The sequence below is a fragment of the Ochotona princeps genome, chromosome 28, assembly GCF_030435755.1.
Source record: "Ochotona princeps isolate mOchPri1 chromosome 28, mOchPri1.hap1, whole genome shotgun sequence".
Taxonomy (NCBI): domain Eukaryota; kingdom Metazoa; phylum Chordata; class Mammalia; order Lagomorpha; family Ochotonidae; genus Ochotona; species Ochotona princeps.
This window is the reverse complement of record NC_080859.1, coordinates 22,305,570-22,330,463: the sequence shown is the minus strand read 5'-3', so window position 1 is coordinate 22,330,463 and position 24,894 is coordinate 22,305,570. Positions and strand designations below refer to the sequence as shown.

At 49.2% G+C, this 24,894-nt stretch overlaps 1 protein-coding gene across 1 annotated transcript in view; it reads right to left on the bottom strand.

Annotated features, from left to right (window-relative positions):
* Positions 1–7,345: 7,345 nt before the first annotated feature.
* The window catches only part of ZNF366 (zinc finger protein 366), a 60,690-nt gene continuing 43,141 nt past the window's right edge, over positions 7,346–24,894 (bottom strand). The window contains exons 3-5 of the mRNA XM_004586158.2: positions 19,970–20,161; positions 11,599–11,773; positions 7,346–8,463 (exon numbers count right to left, since the gene is read on the bottom strand). Coding sequence (XP_004586215.2) covers positions 7,949–8,463; positions 11,599–11,773; positions 19,970–20,161 — 882 coding nt within the window. The 3' untranslated portion in view covers positions 7,346–7,948. The remainder of the gene's footprint in view (positions 8,464–11,598; positions 11,774–19,969; positions 20,162–24,894) is intronic.

Sequence of the window (24,894 nt, the reverse complement as noted above, 5' to 3'; positions counted from 1 at the left end):
CACGCTATCGAAACTATTTCTCTATGGTCTTTCAGTAGCCCTGGCTTCCTTCCAACCCATCCTCCACACTCCAAAGTATGAACTTCATAATCTCAATTCCACCACCAGTGGTACTTCACCTTGCATCGCTTCCCCCTCCTGTTGAATTCTGTCACATTGTCATCTCTCTTTGGTCATATTCCTTTATACCGCAAGATCTTTATCCATGCTATCCATTCAGCTAGAATGTTCTTTCTGTTAGGTTTTAAGCACACTTAAAGTTCTTACATTCTTACCCACAGCTAATTCCCGCAGCCGAGTCTTCTTTTCATGATTAATTTATTGCAAGCCAAAATCCCACACGCAGCAAGGTGCTTAGTAGGTCCTTTATTCCAGCAGGATAGAAATGGGAGCAGCGGTGGAGGGGAAAAAACTGAAGGCACACATCTCCTGCCATGGTGGCAGGAAGGGGGCTGCCAAGGCAGGGAAAGGGACAAGATAGAGAGGGACGGGGAAGCGCCAGGTAAGAAGGGAAGGGAAGAGAAAGGGGGCTGTGTGCTGACCTCAGAGACTGGGGACTGAGATGATCTGAGCCACAGGCAGGTGGATAGAGACCAGGGGGAGGGGCTGGAGATTGGGGAGTGGGCTTCTCAGGTAAAACACCAGGTTACATTTGATTGGTGGATAACTGGACCGAGTGAATTTTGTGAGCTGTGGGGAAGGAAAAGCAGGAAATGGAGCAGGGTCCAAGATGGGATGTTAGAATCACTCCTTGCATTTTATTCTCGTCATAGCTGGTTCTTTCTAACCCTCAGCTTATAAATGAAATGTTACTTCCTCAGAGAGGCGATTCTTAATCTTCCCAAGCAAGTGGTTATTCACTATTATTCTTTGTCTAGAATATTTATAGAGATAGATACGTGGAGATAAACACAAAGTATTAAATGCTTTGAATCACATTCATAGCCATCAGGTACCATCCACCATGGAAGAAACATTAAGGAACCTGGCAGACAAAATGACTTTGCTAGTTGACTTCAGCTAGCCTCTGTTAATGGCCACTCCACGGCTGGGACAAAGGACACATGAATGAAGTAGCTATAGTAGTCAAGTTGGAGGTGACACGTGGGCCCCACAAAATGAACTACACCTCAAAAGGCTGATCTAGTTGCTAGCACTACTGAGCATTGAACTGATGCTGGCCAACCAGTGACTTGATCTGAAGTGGCCTTTGTCAGGCTCCTTCTATCCCGAAAGGCCAAGTGTTCATTGTTAGAGGAATAGAGGGAGAGGTAAACTCTAACACTACTGTGCAAGGTGTGGGATTATGCAGTTTTTTGTTTGGCTGGGAGAGAATCACACACAGCCTCACATGAAACCACCAGCTTCACTTCATAGCAAATGAGGAGCAGAGATGGGTCTGCGACCCCAGGATCTGCTGGTAGCATCACTCCTCTCAGAAGGCCCTGAGTGTGCTTGCTGGAGGGAGTCCCCAGCAAAGATGGACCTAAAACATCCTCAGTGGGAAGATTGTGAGGCCCAGCAACGACAGGTGGAAGCAGGAACAGCTCCCTTGCCATCACTTCCCGTAACCCCTTGTGAGATTTTCATATCCTTGTAACTCTGGTCAGTGCCTCTCACCCTCAAGCGGGGCTCATGTTCACCTGGGAACCTACCTAGAAGACCACTGAATCGGCACTTTGTCTCCAGGATCAGTGGATAAGAAGGGGACTGTCTTCACAGAAGTGATTGACATCATGGCTAAGAGAAAGGAGGACTGTGTTACTCAGTGGTCAGGAAGGAATGGTTTGGAATCTGGGCAACCCCCTTGGGTTTCTTTCTGCACCTTCTTGCTCACTTGTGATTGTAAATGAACAGATGCAACAACTCTAATCTATAAAGTGTGTGTGTTTATCAGTTAATCTGGATAACAAAATGCCACAGATTGGATGGTTTAAGCAACAAGCATTTATTTCTCACAGCTCTGGTGGTTGGAAAGTTCAAGATCGAAGTGCAGGAATAAGGGCTCTCTTACTGGTTGGCAGACAACTGCCTTGTTTCTATGACCTTGCATGGCAGACAGAGAGATGATAGAGGTAGAGCAAGAATGAGAGCAACAGAGAGGACTAGAGCGAGAGTGAGAGGGAGAACTAGAGCGAGAGAGCGAGAGAGCGAGAGGAATCGCCTATTCTTACAGAAACACCAGTGCCCTCCTATTCTTACAGAAGCACCAGTACCATCAAGATGTCTTCATCTACATCTAACTGCTTCTCTAAAGACCCCCAACTTCTAACACCCTCATGCTGGAAATTATGTTGTCAATATACACATTTCAGAGGGACACAGTGCATACAAACAGAGTGACTGGAGCTCAGGGCCACTGGGGATGAAGATCTGGGTGACACCAATGGGAAGTCCCTGAGTCTGGCACAAGTGGTAGGTGATGGCTGTATCTTAGCAGGAGTCTCGGACCATTGTTTGTTGCTGTCACACAGCACCTGATACTGGGGAATTTATAGAAAGCAGAAGTTTATGGAGTTCCCAGTTACAGGAGCTGGGAAGCCTAAAGGGCATGACATAAACTACCCATGAGGGCTTTCTTGTTGCAGTGTCACATGGCGGGGGCATCACGAAGGCACTAGCTTGAGTATCTTCCTCTTCTTGTAAAAGTGCTCATGCCTTTGTGGGGAACACCCCATGGGCTCCTGTAGTCCCATCACCTCCAAACACCATCAGCAAAGCAAACTGAGGGTCATGTTTTCAACACGCAAGGTTTTGAGGGACAAAGTCAAACACAGCCCTGGGTGATAGAGGAAGAGGAAAGAGTATCCGCTTTGCTCCCTAGTCTCATTGTAGTTGTGGGTGCTGAAGTTCATTCTAGTCCTCCTTCTCTAAGTTGACCTTCGGGAGAGGTCAGTTGACTGGGCAGGAGAGGCCACATGAAGTGGCCTGGAGTGATGCCCAGGGGACATACAGAGATGAGTCACTCAGTCGTTCTTCAAGGAAGGACTTGCACCTGAGTTGTGACAGTGCAGTCAGTTGCCCAGTTGCTAGCTGCCAGCTCTGTAGGGCAGCTGCAGCTGCAGAAGCCACACCTTTCTATGACAGTCACCATCTGGTGACCCAACAAGACGGGAGCACTTCTGCCCAATGTGGTACAACCCAAGGGCCAACCTCTGCCCAGAGCGTCCCGCCGTGCTGGCTGAGGTTTTGTTGGGGCCGCACCACAGTTAGTTTCTCTCTGTGTCTGTCTTGCTCTCTTCTCTCTACTCACCACTGGTGAGAATCCTTGACTTGCACCCAAGTTTGTCTCTGCGTCTGCTTCCAGAGAATCCAATTTGCCACCAACTATGTGCTTTGAAAGCAACAGAGTAGTTGATTTGGGGCATAACAGTGCATGATCCTGAATGTCTACTTGGGATACGACCAGGGATGCTGAGCCTTAAAAGAAACTGAGTGCAAAAACCACCTGGCACCGTGCTAGGCCTGGTACAATGTCCAACACAGGGCGATTTCAAAGGTTCAGAGAAAGATAAGAACAGGAGACATTTAGTTTGTGCAAAAAAAAAAAAAGAGTAAAACCCATACACATATTTTTTCATTACATTTTGAAGACCCCTGCCTGGTGTGTGTGTGTGTGTGTGTGTGGCATTTGTTGCTGTTTTAAAAAGCAGTTCCTTCGCAACAGATATTTTCCCAAGCTGACACAACTTGATGCTCCTCTACTCAACAGAGAGAGCAAGAGGAGAGAAAGATGTCTGATTGCTCTGTTCTTAGGCCCTACTCTTGACAGCAGTCATACTAAAAGCAAACACAGTACAAACTGGGAGCACAGTGCCTGCTAACTGTCTTGTGCGTATTAAGTCATTTATCTCACCCAGTGAGGAAACTCTAGGTTCTAGACCCATTTTTGCTGCAAAGGCACTGAAGCTTACAGAGAAGGCCTATGAACAGCTGTCATGCCCCAGAGATGGGAAGTAGCAGAGCGGCATGCTGAGCCAGGGCCACTCAGGAGCAGTACCCGTGCTCAGCTCAGCGCAGGCTACTACATCTTGGCTGAACTTCTTTTTAAAATTATATTTTTATTTGAGAGGGGGCAGGAGAGAGAGAGAGAAAGAGAGAGAGAGAGAGAGAAAGTGGTCTTCCATCCACTGGTTCATTTTCCAAATGGCCACAACTGCCAAAGTTGAGGAGGCTTGTCTTGTGTGTCCCGTATAGGTGCAAGGTCCCAAGGACTTGATTCATCTTCCTCTACTTTACCAGGTCATAAGCAGAGAGCTGGGACTCAAAGCAGCATCCATTGCAGACAGAGGTTTAACTTACATTGCCATGGCACTGGCCCCTTGGTTGGACTTTCACAAAGAGCTCATGGCAGATGAACAATCTGGTTTCTCACCACCCATGTATCTGTGACACTGTTCCAGAATGAATTTTTCTGAATGGCAAAAAGGAAGAGGCTAAAAAAAAAAAAATCACCTGCCTGTGGATGAGCTGAAGTTCACAAACACTTTGTAGAGCCCTGATGGAGGAAGAGTCCAATAGCCCTGTGTCCCATGGGCCTAGGAGCCAATGTCCGGGAGGGGATGATAGCAGCAATGAGATGTTTGATGACAATCAGATATCTTGCAAGTTCCAAGTGTGCAAATAATGAACTCAGCTTTTTCAACATGTCTTTATTTGCTTAAATTAACAAAATATAGGTAACATGTTATTCTCAGGAAATTACCATTTCATGGAAGCAGAAAGCAATATTCACAACTTGGGTTGCTATACACTTGGCATTTTAGTTTTCAAATAGCAAGCCAGAATTTTGTACAAGGTCAACATTTGGCGTCCTGTTGTCCAAATATGCAAAGGATTTTGAAATGTTAGCTCTGTTACATTTTGTTCCAGCAAAGCAGACACGGATCATAATTCAAAACACAATGCTAATATTTTATTAAATGCCTTCAGGACTTAATAAATACAGTATGCACATTGAGCTTTCTCATGCAACTACTCACATACAAATATGCCAGTTACTTTTGTGAGTTTTGGAAAGGTCAGCTTCAGTCTCTTGGGCGACGGGGAGGCAGATTTTTCAAAAAAGGGCATGAAAGGGGAATTGAAAGGCAAGAAAGGGGCGGCAACCATAGGCCTGGATGACAAGGATAACAGGAAAAAAATCTGCCACTTGGCTGGTTTGTTGGTCTGTTCAAAGCAGCAGTGGTCAGAAGTCTGGAAAGTATTATGAAAGTGACCTATTTTCAGAGTGTCACCATGTGGTGAATGCCAGGCTGGCCTGCCCTTCAAGTGCCAATCCCTTTGGATGGCCTCAGAGGACTCTCCTTCAAGCCTACCCCCCGGGGACTCATCTCGTGGGGCTAGGTGGTCCAATTCTTTCCTTCGTTTTACAATTAAGTCCTTGTTCCTGATCACCCAAAACTGGGATAGTTTCCAGAACTGAGATGAGATTTTGGGACAACTAGTGCAAACCAGGAATGCTACCAACAGAACAAGATGGGGACCCCTTGACAACAGGCATACTCAGAGTCATTCTTGATTTTCAGGTGATGGCCGTTGCATAAGCCATCAGTTAACACATAACCATATCACTTCTATTCAAGTCAGAACCAAATACACAGACCTCAGAATATTACACTGCCTAATACTTTTATTACTCTCGCCAGATTTTGCTTTGCTCTTTCAGTAAACATTTACTGCAATGACCTAAGACAGAGCTGGGGCCCCCTGAGTGGACACAGGGGCTGAGCATCCGTCCCCACCAGCAACTCTACAGGAGCCCTCGGGGCTGCTGGTCCCAAGCAGCACAGCTCGCAGCCCACATTCCAGATGGTATGTTCACTGTTCCCAGCATTCCTTGCTTGCTCACCCATCCCCAAGGATTGGGTTTGGTTGGAAAGAACCAAAAGTTAGCTTTCTAGGTTTTCCAGCTTGACATATCCACAACCAGTTGGAAGAGTGCCGCACAAGTGGTCAGGTGCAGCACACAGTAGGTCCTCAACACGCAACATTTAAATGAAGAAAGAAGTAGCAGGTGCCTGAGAGCTGGCAGTCTCACAGATCACCCTGCCAGCTTCCTGGGCGATGCCACTGGGTGCCCCAACGGGCTATGTTCACAGTGAAGGGACTCTGAGAAGTGACAAAGCCATGAGACAGGGCCATGAAGAGTGAATGGATGGTTCCAGGTTCTTGTATCAAAGGGTTTGTGATTAAAAAAAAAAAAAAAGCTTGCAATGTCTTTAAAAAGTAGTGACTAGCAAGGGAACCGAACCTTGGAGGACTTGGAAGAGGTTCTTGGTCAAGCTGTGCTTGTCACTACAGAATGACAAGCTCACTTCACTGCCTGTTTTTTAAAGCAAGTGCTCTGGCGTCTGCACTGGGTGGTTGTAGGAAGCCTGGCAGCTCCAGTGCTTTTTTAGGAGATGTGAATGGGATTGAGATGGAAACTGGGGGAAGGTGCTTAGGGAAGGTGACAATAAGGGTATCCCTTCACTCCAAGCATACATGTGAGTGCCGGAAGTGAATGTAACTGGTTGGGGCAGAACAAGGTAGCCTCCAGGAAACTGGAGAAGGACCAGTTCCTCTGAACAAACATCTGGGAAGCTGGGAAAGAGAGAAAGCCAAGGACTAAGAGGTACCTAATCTACAAGTCAGAGCTGGAACTCCCCACCAAGAGGCACGTCCCCCAACACTGACATAGTACTCCCCAGGGTCGTCACCAAAAGTCAGCCATCCTTAGCCAGGCCTACACTATCCCTCCTCCCAGATCATTGTCAGTCTCTTTCATGGAACCAGGGCCCATGCACCGTGCTGGCCACCCGATGTGGCCCGCGACCATGAACCACACAGGCATTATTTCCTACCAAGCACAATGTATGCTGGACTGGGGCTGTGTGTGTCACCCCTGCAGGCTCCCATGTGGCAGGTGAGAAACCTTCAGGTGGCAATGGGTTCTTCTGCTCCAGAAGCAGGTGTGGTGATGCCTTCTCCGGAGCCTTTTCTGGAAGCCTCGGTTCGCAGGTAAGTGTCTCAATCCCGACGGCAGCACAGCAGAACCAGCATGGACCAATGAGCATTCTGCAAACAGTGCTGGTTCCTCTCCACAGTGACTCAGTGGGACTCTCAGGGGCTGAGGCCTGGGTGTCTCCGCTGTGTCCACAGCCCCTGAGAACACAGCATGAGCAGGTGCGGATGACTTTAATACCCAAGAGAAGTCAGAGCAGTTCTAAGGAGAGTTCTTCCACCCAGCAGCATGGCTGGCTCAGTGGTGACAATTGTCCCTGCAGCTGCTGGGAAGAAAGAGGGGCTCAGGGTGGGGGTTGGGGGAGGCAGGAGGAGGCAATAAGACTGGTGTTGGGGAAGGAGAACTTTGCTCTTGTAGGAAGTGCCAAGACCCCTGTGCCTTGCAGCTTCCCCTAAAAATGCTCCAACTGCCCAGTCTCTGACCCAGGCAGCTGAAGCCAAATGAGACAGACCAGGCAGGGGTGTCAATATTGCCCGTGTCCACATTGGAGTAAGGATGCAACTTCTGCGGAGCTGGCTCCACACACACCTGCAGCCACTAGCTGAGAACATCTTCCATAGCTCACCCCCATGTCTTACCTCTGGCATTTCTGATAATACCATAGGGGTGATTTTGAAATATACAGCTACTACTCTCAACTGCCTGGGAAAAAAAATCTAATGTTCACAAATCCAACTACATAGTTATTGCTAAGGCAGCACATTAAGCACCATGGTCCTGTGACTAGAAAGAAACTGTCCACGTACTGCGTGTTAGTTGAGGGTAATGGGATTTTGGAAAGCACCCTGGGTGGGGAAGGTGAGAGGATCCCTAGCTATGCACAGGTTATTACAGTGGGGTGCCTACCCAAACCTTGGGGAGGGTGCCTGCACGATTAGTAGGGTCCCGGCTCCCCAGTCCTCGACTGGTGACAATTCCAAGTGCATTTTTAGAGTCGTCCACTTAGATCCCTAAAAGCACTGTTTGTTTTTCTATTTTCCTCTCCAATAGTTCTTTCAAGCTCTCATCTCGGTGCTTGAAGTATAAGTAATCAGAGAAAGAGGAGCCGCGCCGGGGGCTGGGGAATGTACACAGACGGAGACACTGCTCTCGGTGAGCCCCGGGCAGCACCTTGCTGCTGGCCTCGGCTTCCTCCTGGGGCTCGCCCGCCGTGTCTACCTCGTCGGCCTCCCCTGGAACCTCCGGGGCCAGCTCAGCCTCTGCCTGCGGATCGTGGGGGGCGCTGCGTGCCGGGCTCGGGCTCTGGGGTTCCAGGCTTGGGCTGGGAGACTCCACCTCGTAGCCCGGGTCATTGTCTTCGACCTCGTGGCAGGGGCTGACCCGCGCGCTGTCCCTGTCGGCTTGGAAGCTGGGATCCTTGGCTTCGCGCTTCTGAGAGAGGTCGAAGGGCTCCTCCTGCTCCAGACCCCGCAGGACGCCTGCAGTCTGCGCCAGGGCGATTCGCCCCCTCCCCAAACCTGCCAGAGCAGACAGAGGCGTGAGATGGGCCAGGGTTAAGCCGCTGCATGCAACGCTCGCATCCCGCATGGGCACCACTTCCTATGCAACTCCCTGCTGAGGTGCCTGGGCAAAGCCGCAGAGGTTGAGCCAAGTGCTTGGTCCCTGTACCATTTAGGGAGCAAACCAGTCTGTGGAAGATCTCTCCCCATCTGTCCCCCTGTCCTCTATAACTTTGCTTTTCTAAATTAAAATTAAGTAAAATGAAATGGAACACTTAAAAAAAACCACCCAACAATGTAATTCCCAGTAAGATGTGGGCATGTGGGGCTTGTCACAGAGAGCATCTATATGGCTTTAAGATGACCTTGGCAACATGCAACAGAGGCTTCAGGCCTAAGGTTTGACTCAGCAAGGATGCTACCTAAAATGCAAACCTGGAACACGAGCAGACAGGAGTACATCATCCCTGCAACTGTGCTCAGTGCTGTGGTGAGACTGTGTGATGGTAAGACTGAAAGCGATGTTTGTGTCTGGTTAAGTAAATGATGGTACATCCACATCGTGAACTATGGGTGGCTGATGTGGAATTTTAGGGACCATAAATTAAAAAGGCATTCTCTACATACTATAGGTTTAAACAATGTATTTGTAATACAACCCGGTTCTTTCTACTCATATCCTCCAAATGTCGAGCACGTATGCCAAGCTCAGAACGGATGTGTTCTCAAGCAGTTTGCACATTTTCTTTCCACTTTTCATGTATTTCTAATTTTTTTCCCCCACAGGAGCATATTTTACAGTAAGAGCAAATAGAGCAATAATCATTAGGTGTTTTCATGTAAAAAAAAAAAAAAAAACAGATTTCATGCATGGCTGAGAAGACCATCCTGTGACCTTGACCCTGCGTCCCCCAAAGAGGACACCCCCCAGGTCCTGTCTTGGGGGCTCAGCTACAGGCCCCTCTAATGTGGCACCAACACTCTAACTGCTGCAAGCTGATGAGGCAAGTTCAAGGGTCCCAAGCGGGCTTGCCATGTGTGAATGATGTCTGTCTTTCTGGGCTCAGCATCGTTAGGAGCCTTTTCGGACCTGAGTACCACAGGGAAGGGCAAGCCATGGTGACCAGGTCAGGCTTTGTTTTTATTTATGTTTTAATACTTTCTTTTCCCAGAAAATTTTGGTTTCTTTTATTGAAAAGGAACAGATAGCAAGGTCCTCCATCTACTAGTTCGTTCCCTAAATACCCACAACAGCCAGGAATTTAGCCTGGGTCTACCAGAAGGATGACAGAAATCGAACTGTTTGATTCATCACCTGCTGGCTCCCAGGGTGTGCATCACCATGAGGCAGGGTTGGAAGTAGCATCACATTACTAATATGGGTGAGGCACCCAGCAATGATCCTAACTGTTGCATCCGAGCCCACCCCCAAGTCAGGTTTTTAGATGGAAGACTAACTGCCTTGTATACTTCCTACCCCAACAATCAAACCTTAGCTTCTGGAAGAGTTCAGCCCATGAGGAGCTGAGTTAAGCCACAGCCTGCAACCTACCATCCCACGTGGGTGCTGGTTTGAATCCCTGCTCTTCCTCTTCTGATTCAGCTCCCTGCTAATGCATCTAGGGAGACAGAGAAGTAACGGTCCAAGTCTTTGTGATTCTGGACTCAGGTGGGGGACCCGGCAGAAGCTTCTGGCTCCTGGCTTTGACCTAGCCCAAACGAAATCATTGTAGGTATTTGGGGAGTGAACCAGTGGATGGAAGATCTCTTTGTGCCGCTTCTCTATCTGTCTTGCTCTAAGTCTCCCTCTCTCTCTAACTCTGCCTTTCAAACAAGCAAGCAAACAAAATCCTGGCTTTATTCAGGCCATTACAGATTCAGCAGCTAATTCAGGGGGGAAAATGGTCAAGGCAAAAAAAAAAATTGCTTAAAAAAAGAAACAGATTATTTTAAGGTTTTGCCCAAACTTCAGCTAGATTTTATCACTTAGGAGTTACCATAATTCAAGGAGCCCTATGAGCTGTGCACCTGTCTTTTCAACGACCTCTCAGTGCGGGCAGGCATGAAGAAGCCGAAACTTTCGCGTAGGGTAGGAGCCCAGGCTCTATTCACAAATTCTTCAGTCAGAATCTCACTTGATCTTGAAGAGTTTATAAGCACTTACAGGCCTTGGTCCTCTTATATGAGCTGAGGATAACATAATCCCTGGCGTGCATTTTGTGGGTGAGCAATAACACCCCTGACATGCCTGACTGCTGGCTTTGGTCCCACCAGTGATCCCACGTCAGTTAATGTGATTTTGCAAATTGTGTGGAAGACTGCTCTCTCCCTCACACCTGGGCCTCATTCCTTTTGTCTCAGCCATTTACACAGCGCATTGTGTCGGCCAGATGGGCATGTAGTTGCCTGCTCATGGAAAGGTTGCCTGAGAAGACGACTAAGGGGCAGTCCCATCGAATTTAGCACATTCAGGGCATACACTCCTCACCGCTAAGGGCTCTGGGGCTGCAGGGCACCGAGCAGGCCAGAGAGCTTTGCATTAGTTCTGTTAGAATTCAGAGCCAGGGATGTATTGTGCAGAGGGATTCCTCAGCTCATCTCAAGTAAAAAAAAATAAAAGGCCACGCGTGGGGCAGAAAGGTCCTCCACTTCTACTGCTAACATAGTTTGCAGATCTGTTGAGTTTTCTCAAAGGTGAGAAAAATCACCAACCTAGCGAAGTGAATGTAATGAAGGCTGTATACTACTCAGAAAGGTCGAGTCCAGGTCTGGACTCTGCCACTCTTTATTTGAGTGGCTTGGGGACATATGAACCTCTTGGAGTCCTCCTTTGTGTAAACTATAGATAACAGAAATTCCTTTAGCACCTAATGCAGTGCCCAGAGCACAGAAACAAAACACAGGGCCAACTAGCAATGTCATGGCATTCCACTTGACTCCAAAATTCCTTCACTTGTGTCCTTCAGAGAGCAGCATTGTGAATTTTGAGTGACATAACCTGCTCCCGCTGCTCTCTTGCGGTCTTGGACACAACACTTCCTTCCTGGACAAGAACAGTCTACTCAAGAAGAAGCCTTGCAGTCATACCTTACCCAGCCCCCACATGGTGCCCTCTGGACTCGTCGATGTGGAGCTTCCTGGAAGGGTGATTACCTTGAGAGTGAAGGCCTCGTTCCATGACTCCGTGCTTGACCTTCATGTGGCGGGTCAGGTTCCCCTTCAAGGTGAACTTGCTTGGGCAATAGAGGCACTTGAAGGGCTTGCTGTCTGAGTGCAGGTGCATGTGGCCCATCAGGTTGTGCATGCGGTTGAATTCCTTCCCACACAGCTGTCAGAGCCAGAGATGGAGAGAGCACAGGTTATTCCCATCAGTGCCCATGGAGGATGGATGTGCCATGGCCCCTAGGGGCTTCTCCTGTGTTTGCTCTTGGCGTTTTAAATCTTTTTCCCAGGCAACAGTCCCCAAGAAATCCAGAAGGTAAAGATGTATGACCCCTGTGGTAAGGGATCTTTAAACTTAAGATCAAATCATAAAAGTTGTAAATCTCTTTTTGGACACAACCTTTGGTAAAAGAAAGGAGCTGGTCATAGAAGCACTTGGTCAAACTGTGTTTCACCTTGACATTAGAGATACGTTATGCACTTGACATTTATGGTACATTTGTAGTATGGGAGGCATTGTCCTGAGTCTGCCATGGAACACCTTATCAGATCCTCACATTAATCCTATGAGCTGGGGGCTGTTATCATTTTATAAATGGGCACACTGAGGACTTGAATCACTTGGATTTAGCTGCACACTACTGATGCTGCAGCTGGGGTAGAAATTCAAACCATTTCACACCACAAGCTATAGGGTTAACCGCTGTGCCAGACAGTGCCCTACATCAGGAAGCCCCGCTCATGGTACTAAGCAGTATGTTTCTAATCTTCTGACATGCTAATTGGGGGATGGATTTTAAAGTTAAAAGGAACAAAAAGACACCTCAGAGAGGCATGTGGCTGTGCCTAGAAGTAGGAACTGGTTGAGAATATCATCTCAGAGGGGCAAAAAGCAGATGTGTTATTATTAGTGTCTTTTAAATAATTTCTCCCTGTTTCCATCAACGTGCAGCAGGTGTCCCCAATTCCTTTGCAGGGATGAGTCCATGTGGAGGCAGACATAGAGACAGCTGTTTTGGGGGTGATTGAAAGCAAGGTTCTAAAGCCTGCATTAGAGCAGGGGCTGGAGAGCTCCTTGGCTTTCTCACTATGAGAAAGGCACAAGTGGATTTCATGTCTGTGTTTGACCTGGTGCACTCAGGGAGGGGCATTCTTCCCCCCCGCCCCACTTAGTGGCCATTGTGCTGATTCAAAGAACAGCAGCTTGGGTTATAGGACTTGGGGTACAGGCTCCTCCAAGGCTTGCACCCATCTTCCTGTCCCACTGAGCTATAGTCTCCAGGCCAATGTTGAGGATTTTGGATTGAGTTGTTATTTATGAGGCCAACATTTGCTTCAGGTGGCCATGGGAGGAGAGCACTAAAGTGGCCTTGGGAGTATGAGCAGACCTTGCAGGTGGTGGCTGTAGGAGATGAGCCTGCAGGTCGGCTGGGTGGCAAGAGGAAGTAGCCTGCAATTACACATTGGCCACAGGCTGAGCAACAGATGGACGACGAACGGCTGGTTCTGTATTTTTGAGTGATTCATCTTTGGGGATTTTAAGTACTTTTTTCCACTTGGCTTCCTTCCTAGTAAAAATGAATTTGGTGTCTGGTTGTTCTGAGCTCAGCATTTAGAGTAACTATACCCCACATTCATTTGACAATGGTGACTAACTCAGATGAGAAAAGGCTGAGGGAGTTAGCCTAATTCCAACTTCCTCGGGGCAAGTGAAGTGTGAACTGGATGCCTCTTTCATCCTGCAGAGATAATGTATTCCTTGCTAACTTATTCTGTGGTTCAGGTCTACGCTTGTGCAAACATTCTGGTAGAATTCTGTTTCTTACTTTACTCACTGCAACATGGTTAAGGACAAACAGCTCTGAGTGTAACGATTCTACAGAATCTTCCCCGTGGGTTATTTCTATAAACAGTGCACCTCATTTGGGGTGCTGGAGGGGTCCTGGCTAACAGAGGCCATGCACTTGTTGGAGATGCTGATTCGGCTCAGGACTGCTGACAGCGCTTGCCTCAGATCGGTTTGCACAAGTAGATCTCAGCATCTATCGCATCTCTGCCTGCCCCTTACCCCCTAGGACCCCAACAGAACAGAACATATATACTGGTAAGCACCTGCTGAGTGGCAACAGAAGAACTAGGAGCAGGAGGCAAAATCCCTATAGGCATACCATGATGGAGAAGCTGCAAAGGGGACTGCCCTAGGCCAGGCATGCCCAGGGTCTCAAGGTTCCACAGTGCAGACAGAGGTCATTGGATGGAAGGGTTGCATGGCTTGTGCACTCAGCTACCACACTGACAGCACCTCCTCTCTGGTTACCATGAGGTATCAAAAGCTGGGCTAGTCAGAGAGGGCTCTGCGAGGGAGGTCTGGGCAGAGGGCCTTTGGTCTTCACGTGGCTGCATGGAGAAAGTCTTCTCATCATATATTTGTATTGTTTTTTTTTTTTTTAAAGATTTATTCATTTTATTACAGCCAGATATATACAGAGGAGAGACAGAGAGGAAGATCTTCCGTCCGATGATTCACTCCCCAAGTGAGCCGCAACGGGCCTATGCGCGCCGATCCGAAGCCGGGAACCTGGAACCTCTTCCGGGTCTCCCACGCGGGTGCAGTGTCCCAATGCATTGGGCCGTCCTCAACTGCTTTCCCAGGCCACAAGCAGGGAGCTGGATGGGAAGTGGAGCTGCTGGGATTAGAACCGGTGCCCATATGGGATCCCGGGGCTTTCAAGGCGAGGACTTTAGCCGCTAGGCCACGCCGCCGGGCCCTCATCATATATTTGTAGATACTTCACTCCATATTACAGAATAGGCAACTGTGGTAACCATGACTAACTGCCTATTATTGCCCTACCTGCTGAAACTCGGGTCCATGCAGGCCTGGCAAGTCACCTGACCCAGGTCCCATCCATCGTCTGCCACCGCCACCTCCATACACAGAGACATGTGCTCAAATGGTGTCCCAAAAGAGTCTCTGGTAGAAAGGCTTGCCTTCTGGTTCTTTGTAGCCAAGCTCCAAATTGAGCACAAGGGCTGCATCATACTCTATTGAATGTCTAAGTGTCTGGCTAAGGGAATAGCAAACAAGCCATGAAAATATCATTCATTGTGCAAAATTCTATTTCCTTAGTGAATATTCCTCTTTCTTTAATCAAACAGGAAAGCATTAGCTTACAAACAAAAACCCTTGGTGGCAGAAGGATGGGGCCATTAAATGGAACTCGGAATCTGAAGCAGCTGGTTCCATTCCCATTCTGGTGGTAGACACCTGGCTTCCCCCCTGGGCTTTCACAGAGCCCAGTGCCTCCTATGCAGAACGCATGTCAGCATCATCGTTCTCAGAAGATCGCCTTCCATGACAACATACAGGGCTACAGATAATTCCAAGTCTGTGGGAGCCGGAGGAAGAGCTCTCAGCCACAGTGCCTGAAGAGGGGCCACAGCAAGCAGATGGGGTCAGTTGATGGCAGCACCCCTGAGTGGAGTTTGAGATGCGTTCTCCCAAAAGCATGACTGCAGGAGGGGAGGAGCGTTAGATTGGAGGTGAAAGGTTGGTTGGGAGCCCCAGCTGTGCTCTAAGATACTAGAGAAGGCAATCATTGGAGTCAAGTGTTCCTTCATATCATGCTACACAGCTAAGAGCCCACTGAGGCAGGAAGTGCTGAACCATCTCCCACAACATCTGCAAAGACCCAAATTGGGGTAGGATTGGTAGGAAGTCCCTGGGATGGTGAGGATGCTGAACTTCTCTGGCAGGTGATAACCCCAATTGTGTTCGTGGTCTGTAATCTCAGTCTCTCTAAGGATCACCCTCGGAGTGTCCCCAAGGCTAAAGAGAGAGGCAAATCTCCACATTGAATAAAAAAGAGAAGCAAACGTTTCCAACTGCCCTTGAGAAGGGTGTCATAGGGCCTGTTGGGCTTTGAGATGACAGAGGAGGAGACAGAACACAGAGAGACCAAGAACAGGCTCCATTTTCTGTTCCCTAAACCATCCCCCATAATGGCAGTTTCTCAGGAAGGCTGGCGTGGGAGGATCAAATGAGAGATTTTGTAGAAAAAGGCTTGGCAGAAAGTAAACACTCCACAAATCCGAGTTCTTATGTCTTCCATTATTCTGTGTGCAGTAGGTTCATTTTCATTCCTGGAACAGATGCGACTGAAGATGAGACTGCTTGCTAGCCTCCTAAATCAAGTTGCTTGGACAGAGCGTTCGAGAAAGGAGCCAACAAGAAATTGTCTGAGTAAATGCTTGCAGGGTTACCTGAGGCCCAACAGAATGGTAACCCTGCGCTGCAGGGTGAAGGTGGGAAGGGAAGATTCGTTCTAGCTTGCAGACCTGGAGAAGGTGCGCAGCTGTCCTCCTGGTGGTCGCCCTTGAAGCAGCTGCAGGCTGCTCTGTTGGGGTTTCCCAGCACCTTCTCATCCCTGGCACATGGCCTGAGGGCACCTCGGGCTCTTCCTGAGTTTGACAAACCCTGCCAGCCAGCCGCAGCAGCAGCAGAATGAAGGCAGCAGTGGGATAAAGCCACGCAGCAGCAGCAGCAGCAGCAGCAGCAGCCCCGGGTCTGGCCTCCAGTGGCCGATGGGAGTTGCAAAAGTGAGATGCCCTGGGAAGCCTGCGTTTTCCTCTCTTGCCAGGAAAGGTTCAAGAGCTGCGCCCTGCAGCGCCAGAGGGCAGCCGGCTCAGCTGCCTTCCCTTGCATTCTCCCCCGCCCCCTTCCCTTCCCCTCTCATCATAAGAAGGGTGTTCCTTCCCTCCAAGGGAGAGAGAGGGAGGGAGGCAGAAAAGACTGTCAACTGTCCAAAAGGACCGTGAGAAAACAGGAAGCTCTGAAAAGTACAAGAGAAAGCAAGATGAAATCTATTTGCAGGCGGGTCCCTGGGGACAGGCAAAGCATTGTTCAGCAGGCAGCATGTTCAGCTATATCCTTCCTTCTGCTCAGGGCTGCTTTGCTGCCAGAAGGCGCCTATCTGGTCACCGCCTTAACCCCCTCCATGCCAGCCCAGAAAGCCTGACCCGCCACCCCGCCCCAGCTCCAGGACCCCTGCCAAGGCTCCCCCATCTGGTCTCTGCCCTTTTGCAGTGTCAGGAGCTTGAGGGAGAAATGATGGGTGATAGGTAGCAGAATGGGGGCAGGGGCGGGGCATGGATTGGTCCCTCTGCCAACAACTATGCCCTTCGCTGCCCAGGAGGCTGCGGATGACCCCAATGATTCACAACTTAGGCAGCTCCCGGTTTCACCCATCTCCAAAGAGAGTTTGTCCCGGAAATTCTGGATGGCTGCTTTTCCTGGACAGGTTTCCCAAAGACGGCAGCTGGCTCTGGGCTGGGAGTGGCTGTGGCCACTACCAGGAGAGCAGCCCTGCAGCCCTCTCTCGCATGTGCGCCTGCGCCCAATCTGGGAAGCAGGTCTCTGGAACTCAGTGCAGGACTCTGGACAAGCTCCAGCTGGCTCCGCATGGCAGAGCGCAGAAGCAGAGCCCCGAAGGCAGTCATTATATATATATATATGAGTGTGTGTAATATACATGCAGGAGAATGAAAGCTTTTCCTGCCCTCTAATTTCCCATCTTGCTGTTTGATGCTTCACGATGAGAATCTCAAGAAATCAGACTCTGTTACTGAAACACTCTACCTTGGTGGGAGTTTTTGGCTAAACAAGATACAGCGAGTTCTTGGGCTTGTGGCCAGAGCAGGGTCTGACTCTTCTTTTCAGGCCTGTCATTCAGAGAGAGTAACGCTTCCCTGTGACCACAACAAAGGTCAAGTTCGGTTGTGTGGGGGCTGTTCTCCAGCATCGTCTTGCCAGGCAGCCAGGAGCCGGGTGTCTTGGATGACTGTGACCATGCAGCAGCCAGCATATGAGTTTCATCCCTCTCCTAAGAGCCACTCCCAAAGAGGGGATCCTATTCCCAAGAACCAGTGCAACACGGAGGGAGAGCAGAGTCCACACAAGTGTCCTGGATGGTCCACACCTCAGTGGGCTCTGGAAGCAGTCAACAAACACAGGGGGCTTTGCTCTACGATCTGTAGAGCCAGGCAGGCTCAGGAGGAATGGTGGCAGATGGCACAGAAAGACAGAGTGACACTTCGCAGGGTTAGAAAGAATGGAGCATTGTGCTTCTGGCACCTTCCATAAGACAAAGGCCTGAATCACCATGACTGACACCCATTCCTGTCTCAGAAATGGCAGAGAACGGAGAAGGGCTTCCTGACCAAAAAAAAAAAAAAAAAAAAAAAAAGTCCTAAATTTAGTGGCTGACTCTTTTTCTCTAAGAATATGTAATACTCACTAGGTGATGTGCTAATCCCAGTGTGGTCTCCTGAGAGTATGGACTTACCCAACAGGAAGAAGTAGCCCTTGCGGCTGACCAGTCCAATGCTGATGCCAGACCCATTCTCTTGTGTTTGTGTAACCCATACAACATTCCATGATAGAATCTGGTGGTGTGCCTCAAGCTTTCAGGGCCTGATTAACCCTTCAGCTGGAGTTTCTGAAGTATATGTGGTGGAAGAGGAGGGGACAAGTTCAAGAAGGAAGGCCTTAAACATCCTGCTAAGCTGGCTCACAGCATCACAAGGCCCGCTGTCTCTGTGCTGGGCAAGCTTCTGAGTACTGGTCCCAGAGAGGACCCTCCTGGTGGAAGCAATCCTCCCTGCCTCAGGGAGGGCAAGAGGCAAAACTGATTCTGCGGTCCCAACTCCTACACTACCTGTGTTGGCTCCAGCACCTGACACATCCCTCCATTCCAGGGTCACTTTTTTCTTAACTTGCTTGTACTCTTAACATGCAGGACCCTAAAATGGATGAAGTGGGGGAGGAAGATAACTAGACCAAACAAGTGTGGACTTTTAAGGATCATGACTGTGCTAACGGCTCCCTTCCTAAGTAGACTACTCTATGGCTCATGTTTGCATCCAGAAACAGGTTCAACCCTGGGCAGAGACCATGCTAAATCCCCTTGGAGATTCAGAGCCAATGGGGAGAAAATCAAAGAGGTGCCTTTAGAGAGAGAGAAGGGGTGATGTGTGGATTCCGTAAGTTCCTGCCTCCAGGGTGGAGTCCTGGGTGTGCGGCACACGACCCTGCTCAGAAGAGCCCTGACTTTAGCTTAAGGCTCTGATTTCTCTGCCTTGTACTGACCTTCAGACAAGAAACCTTGCATGGATGCATCTCTACTTTGCACCGGATCCTAAAAATGATGGAGTTCATCCTGCACGCCACTTCCTCACCCCTCTAGCTTCACTGACTCTACATGAACACAGATCGGCTTTCCAATCACTGGAAACTTGAAGCAAAGGAAGGGAAACAGAAGTGGGTGGCAGGAAAAGGGCTGTAGGGAGAAGCCTCCTTGTCCCTCCTCCAGACAATGCCCACCCAGGTCGAGGGAAGCTCTGGCGTCTGACCCCTCACCTCGGCCAGGAGGTGCCAGCACAGGAAAGAAGGCAGCTTCATGGGGGGTTCCTTTACGCTAGGCTGGACGCGGGGAGCTCTGTGCAGCCCGTGTCTGAGTATGGCGATGCTCGTGTTGACTCCTCAGCTGCTCTACTCATGACCAGGATGGCACTTGCCAGGACGTTCCTTGAATCTGGTGGCCAATTGGGAGCCAGAGGCCACCCCCCACCACCCATGTTGGAAGTGGAGAAAGGAAACACCAATGGGGGCTGGATGGGGCTGGCCTGGGGGCACTAGTGTCTGTCAGTGTCTCTTGAGTGTCTGAGTGACACAGTACTGCTCTCAGAGAGCATGTGTTTTCCAAGTCGCTGAAATGAATATCCAACCTGGCTCATCCAATGCTGACTTGTAACAAAGATGCTGAAGGGTAAACACAGAGCCCCCGATAGCCCCAAGCTCACTGGTAACCCTCAGTCTGACAGAGCATTGCTGAGGTTCCCCAGGACCCAGTTATCTGTCCTGGGAGGTCGACCCTCAAATCATTCCCTCAGTCCAAAAGTCAGGAGAGGGGTGTTCTAGGAGTTTTCTAACTCCTTTCTTTGTTCTGATCTGTGCCTTGGGAGAGGAAGAAGGCGGCAACTGATATCCCTGTGGGCCATGGCATATTCATGTTTTCTCAACCTCACTCCCCAGGTTTGTCTTCCACCTCTCCTGCCTGCCTGCACCCCAGGACACTGGTGGAAGAGGCAGAAAGACCACCCCAGAGCCCATGGAAGGCTCCGTGGGCTGAAAAAAGGGATGGAGTGGCTGGTGGGACTTGAAGCTGACCACCAACTCATTCTGAGTTTCAGGGGCTCCACGAATGTGATGTAGTTGGAGTTCCCTGGGAAGTCTTGGCCACCAGGCATTGGCAGAGCCCTTCCGGTGCCCCCTGCTTCCCTCCTCCCAGGACACTCTGCCTACCTTGCACTTGAACGGCTTCACATCCGAGTGGACAATCATGTGTGCTTTGAGGGTCTGCTTCTGCACGAAGCTCTTGTAGCAGAGGTGGCACTGGTAGGCTCGGATGTTGGTGTGTATCAGGACATGTCTCTTCATATTGGCCAGCAGCGTGAACTCCCGCCCGCAGATCCCACACTTGTGCTCCTTCACGCCCTGCAGGGAGGCAAGATCCCAAAGAGTGGTGACTGGCCGGCCATGCAACCTCGGGCTACCACACCCCGCAGTCATCTCCCTGTCAGGTGAGCCCATGTGGAGCTGATGGTAGAAAGGACTGCCAAAGGAAGTAGTTCTCATCGTGTGGGATCACTATTTCCTTTTTAATTTAAAGTTAGAGTTACAGAGAGAGGGAGAGATGGAGAGAGAGAGAGAAAGAGAGAGATCTTCCATCTACTGGCTCACTTCCCTAATGGCTGCAATGGCCAATGCCAGGAGATAGGAGATTCATCTGGGTCTCCCACATAGGTGGCAGGGGCCCACACATCCAGGCTGTCTTTTTTTTTTTTAAAGATTTATTCATTTTATTACAGCCAGATATACACAGAGGAGGAGAGACAGATAGGGAGATCTTCCGTCCGATGATTCACTCCCCAAGTGAGCCGCAATGGGCCGATGCGCGCCAATCCGAAGCCGGGAACCTGGAACCTCTTCCAGGTCTCCCACGCGGGTGCAGGGTCCCAATGCATTGGGCCGTCCTCAACTGCTTTCCCAGGCCACAAGCAGGGAGCTGGATGGGAAGTGGAGCTGCTGGGATTAGAACCGGCGCCCATATGGGATCCCGGGGCTTTCAAGGCAAGGACTTAAGCGGCTAGGCCACGCCGCCGGGCCCCAGGCTGTCTTTTGATGCATTTCCCAAGCCATTGGCAAGAGATTTGTGCTGGAAGCAGAGCAGCTGGAACTAGAACCAGTGCCTACAAGAAATGCCTGTGATGTATGGCTTTACCCACTATGCCATGATGCCAGTCCCTGAAAACTATTGTCATAAAGAGTGCTGATTTCATAATCTTTCATTTCTGCTGCAAACCATCATCTATCCGGACTGCAGTAGGAAAAGACAGCTCTCACTTTTTTGTTCCTGCTGCTGTTGGGGTTAATTCAACAGTACCAGTTCTTGGGGATTAATAGGATTTGGATAAGAGCATTCTGGAATGATAGGCGAAATGAGTCTATAATCCAGCTTTCATGGTCATGAAAAAAAAAATTAAGTCTTCTAAGCTGATGTTATCGTTTCCCATCTGAGAGCCAGCATCCTTCTGATTTCTCCTTAGTGGACCTGAAAATCCCCAGAAGAAAAACTCACACTGCACTTCAATCAATTCCTACTCGGTAATCACCTTCTCCACTTAGTCCATAAGGTTCTCTCAGGTCAGAATGAGCTGTAAGGGATAGGGAGCTGAAGCCAAATGCTTTGTGCACAGAAATGTGGCAGGGATGGATTTATGAATGAGCAAACAGAGCCAAAGATCTCCCCAGCATCCTTGCTGGTGATGGAGAAATGCTTGCACACTCAAGCCACTGTGACTCTTCCGGCTTGGGTAGAACAAGAGCCCATTGGGCCTGGCCATCATTGCTTTCATGAAAGTCCCTTTGCAAGAGACCCTGCCCCAGAATGACTTAGGGGAAGGAAAAGTTGGAGAGCCATAGCACTAAAGTGAAGGTTATTAGAGGATTAGAACAAGTCACCCAGTTAACATGGCAAAATCCATCTGGCCTGGGCTCCTTGGTGGCCTGTGGAGGGAAGGATTCCAAATTCCAAATTCAGTTCCTTCTCTTTCCCTCTCTCCCTCTCTTTCTCTCCCTGACCTCCCTCTCTGTCTCAGCAGAAAAGAGTTTCCATTTGTTGGCTCAGTCCTCACGTCTCTGGAACTAAGTTGAGTTAAAGCCAGGAGAAAGGCACTCCATCTGGTTCTCCCTCTTGGTGCTGGGAACCCAACTACTTGAGCCATTGCCTGCAACTTTTCAGGGTCTACATTAGCAAGAAGCTATAACTGGGGGCCAAAACCAGTGGCTCAAATCCACCCACTCCAATACAGGTTGCAGTGTACCAACCAGTAACCTAACTGGTAAGCCAGACTTCAAGCTCAATATTTTCTCTCTCTCTCTCTCTCTCTGGATTTATTTCTTGTCCAAACACCTAAGGCTGTGCTAAGCTGATGCCAGGAGATTAGGAGACAGGAATGCCATCTGGGTCTCTTGCATGGCTGGCAAGCACTTGGGCTGTCTCCTAAGGCATTCCCAGACACACGAGCAGGAAGCTGGATCAGAAGCAGAGTAGCGAGGGCTCCAACTACTGCACCACAATGCTGGCTGCCTCAAGCTCAGTTCTGGACCATCACACTTTCAGTTCTTTAATTTGGAGCACACCAAGAAAGTACCGCTCCTCATTTACTGGCTGTTAAACTTCAGATAACCCCAGCATCCTTTCCTAGTGAAAGTTTCTCTTCTTAAGATGAAGGGCTGAGTGGTGCAAACTCTGGGATTCTTTCCAGCTCAAAGACTCTCTAGTCTAGAAGGCTGCAGGCAAGGATGGATTTATACTAATAAACAGATCACCAAACCAGCTTCCTCTACAAATTAAATTTGAATACTCTCCTTGAGAAGATGAATTTTTAAAAATGTGTTGCATATTAAAACAGCGAGTGAAAAATTATGAGATCAGTGAAAGAGAAGTATTTTCTTGATGAATTTCAAAAGGTACTTGAATATCTTTCCTCACTCAAGATTTTTTGGGGGGCTTAGTTGTTCTGGGACCAAGGAGAAATCTCAACCTTCCAATGTTTTTGTCTACAGAGAATCTTCATGTCAAGTGAGAGTCACACACAGGTTGACCCAGTAGGGAAGACACTAGGAGCTTGGATCCTATTTGAGGCAATGAAGGAAGGTTCTGGGGTCTGGTAAGACGAGCACCACTGCGTGAGCGCTTAGGGCCGACAGTGGGGTAGAGAGTAACAAGGCACAAGCCGGAGTGTTCGAGACTCAGGTGCTGGCATCAGACCCCTGAGAAACCTGCGCAGGCCTTGGTGTCTTCATTCACTAATGGTGAGTGGCTCTTAGGGTTTGTTGAGAGTCAGTGAGCATTGAAAACTCCCACCACTCCCTCAATGAACATTGCCCACTGCTCACTTCCCAAGAAAAAAAATTTTTTTTCGGAATCCAGGTTCTCTCTCCCGTTTTGGCTTCTTTTTCTAGAACCTTCCAGAATCTGCATGTTGTAAGATGTACCTTGTGGGTCTGGTGTGATGACTCAGTGGCTAAATCCCTGCCTCACAGGTGACAGGATCCTGTATAAGCTCCAGTTTGTGTCCCAGCTGCTCCACTGCCCATCCAGCTCCTTGCTTGTGGCCTGGGAAAGCAGTTGAGAACAGCCCAATTCCTTGGGACCCGGCACCTGCATGGATGCCTGGAAGAAGCTCCTGGCCCCTTGCTTCAAATCAGTTCAGCTCCAGCCGTTGTGGCCACTTGGGGAGTAAATCAGTAGACAGATCTTCCTCTCTGTCTCTCCTCCTCTCTGTATATCTGATTTCCCAGTAAAAATAAATAACTCTTTAAAATCTTTAAAAGAAAAATAGGATGAACCTTGTATTGCTTTTCCTTCTATGCAGGAAAATTTCAGTGTCTGATGGCATTGACAGGTGCATTTGGTAGAGCAGGAGCTGTTTATGTTGAGCCCACAAAGCAGCCACCCACTTCATCTCTATAGCAGAGCTAGAAAAAGCCCCATGTTTTGTCCTAACTTAACAAATGAAACCTGCTAAGGCAGAGCAGAAACATTATCTTGGCCAGAAAAAGTCCTCTGCTGACCTTTCAGAATTAAAGAATGTTTTAGAAACCCTGGCTTGCAAGAAAGGCCTTCCTGCCAAGAGAACCACTTGAGGCCAAGGATATGAGAGTACCCAGTCAGTGGGGCAAAACATCCCCCTTGGAAGCTCACAGTAAACTCCAGGCAGCTTAGCTGGGGTAAGATTTCAAGGATAAACTTCGAGGAGCCTGGTTTTAACCGCGGGGGAATGACTTCAGAGCTTTGGCTACAAGCTAGGATGAATTTAGATGCTTGGGGCATGAGTCAAGGGCAGAGCAAACCAAGCCAAACGCTTGGTAGTTTCTCATGCTTGACAGCCCACCCACCGGACAGGAGCCCAGTTAGACAGGAACTCAACCCCCCTGGAAGCACAGGTCCCTCCTGGACCTGGCCAAGCTCTACTCCTGCAGAGCTGCCTGCAGAACGTCCCCCTGTTGAAGGGGAACACAGCTCCACGGGTGGTCACTGCTCCAGCACCAAGGGCTTAAGAGAATTCTCTAGAAGACTCCCGAGGGTATAATCCAGGCACAGAGGTGAGCCAAGATCCAATGCATGCTCCTGGATGAAGCTTCTGGAAAGAACATTCTAGGGATTCTTAGGGACTAGGAAGCAACAGCACAAGCAGCTGTTTCCTTTATGCTTCCTCAGGTCTTCTCGGAATGTCTGCATTCTTGTTTTTTTCCAGGCTGTCCTGGACTCGATGTCAAGCTGGGGAAAGGCTCTGTGTGATAGTCTAGTCTCCTCCCGTTTGCTTCTACTTACAGGTGAGGAAAGTTCTCAGGGCTCAGGTTATGCAGCCTGACAGCAACAGAAATGACATCTGAGGGCCCTGGGGACCAGAGCCCTTCTGCTTATCTCTGTAGAGATTCCATTAGCTCCGCCCACCAAAGCCACGCCCTCCGTTGACCCCACCCAGGCCACAGGGAGCCACGCCCTCGCTCAAGGTCCCGCCCTGTCCGGCAGAACCATCAGATTATCAACCCGATCGGACTATAAAATGTTGGACTCTATGTTTAGTTTATGCTTGCAAAGAGGGAATCTCAACTGTACTTGATAGTGGATATGCAACAAGGTGGAATATTCCACATGG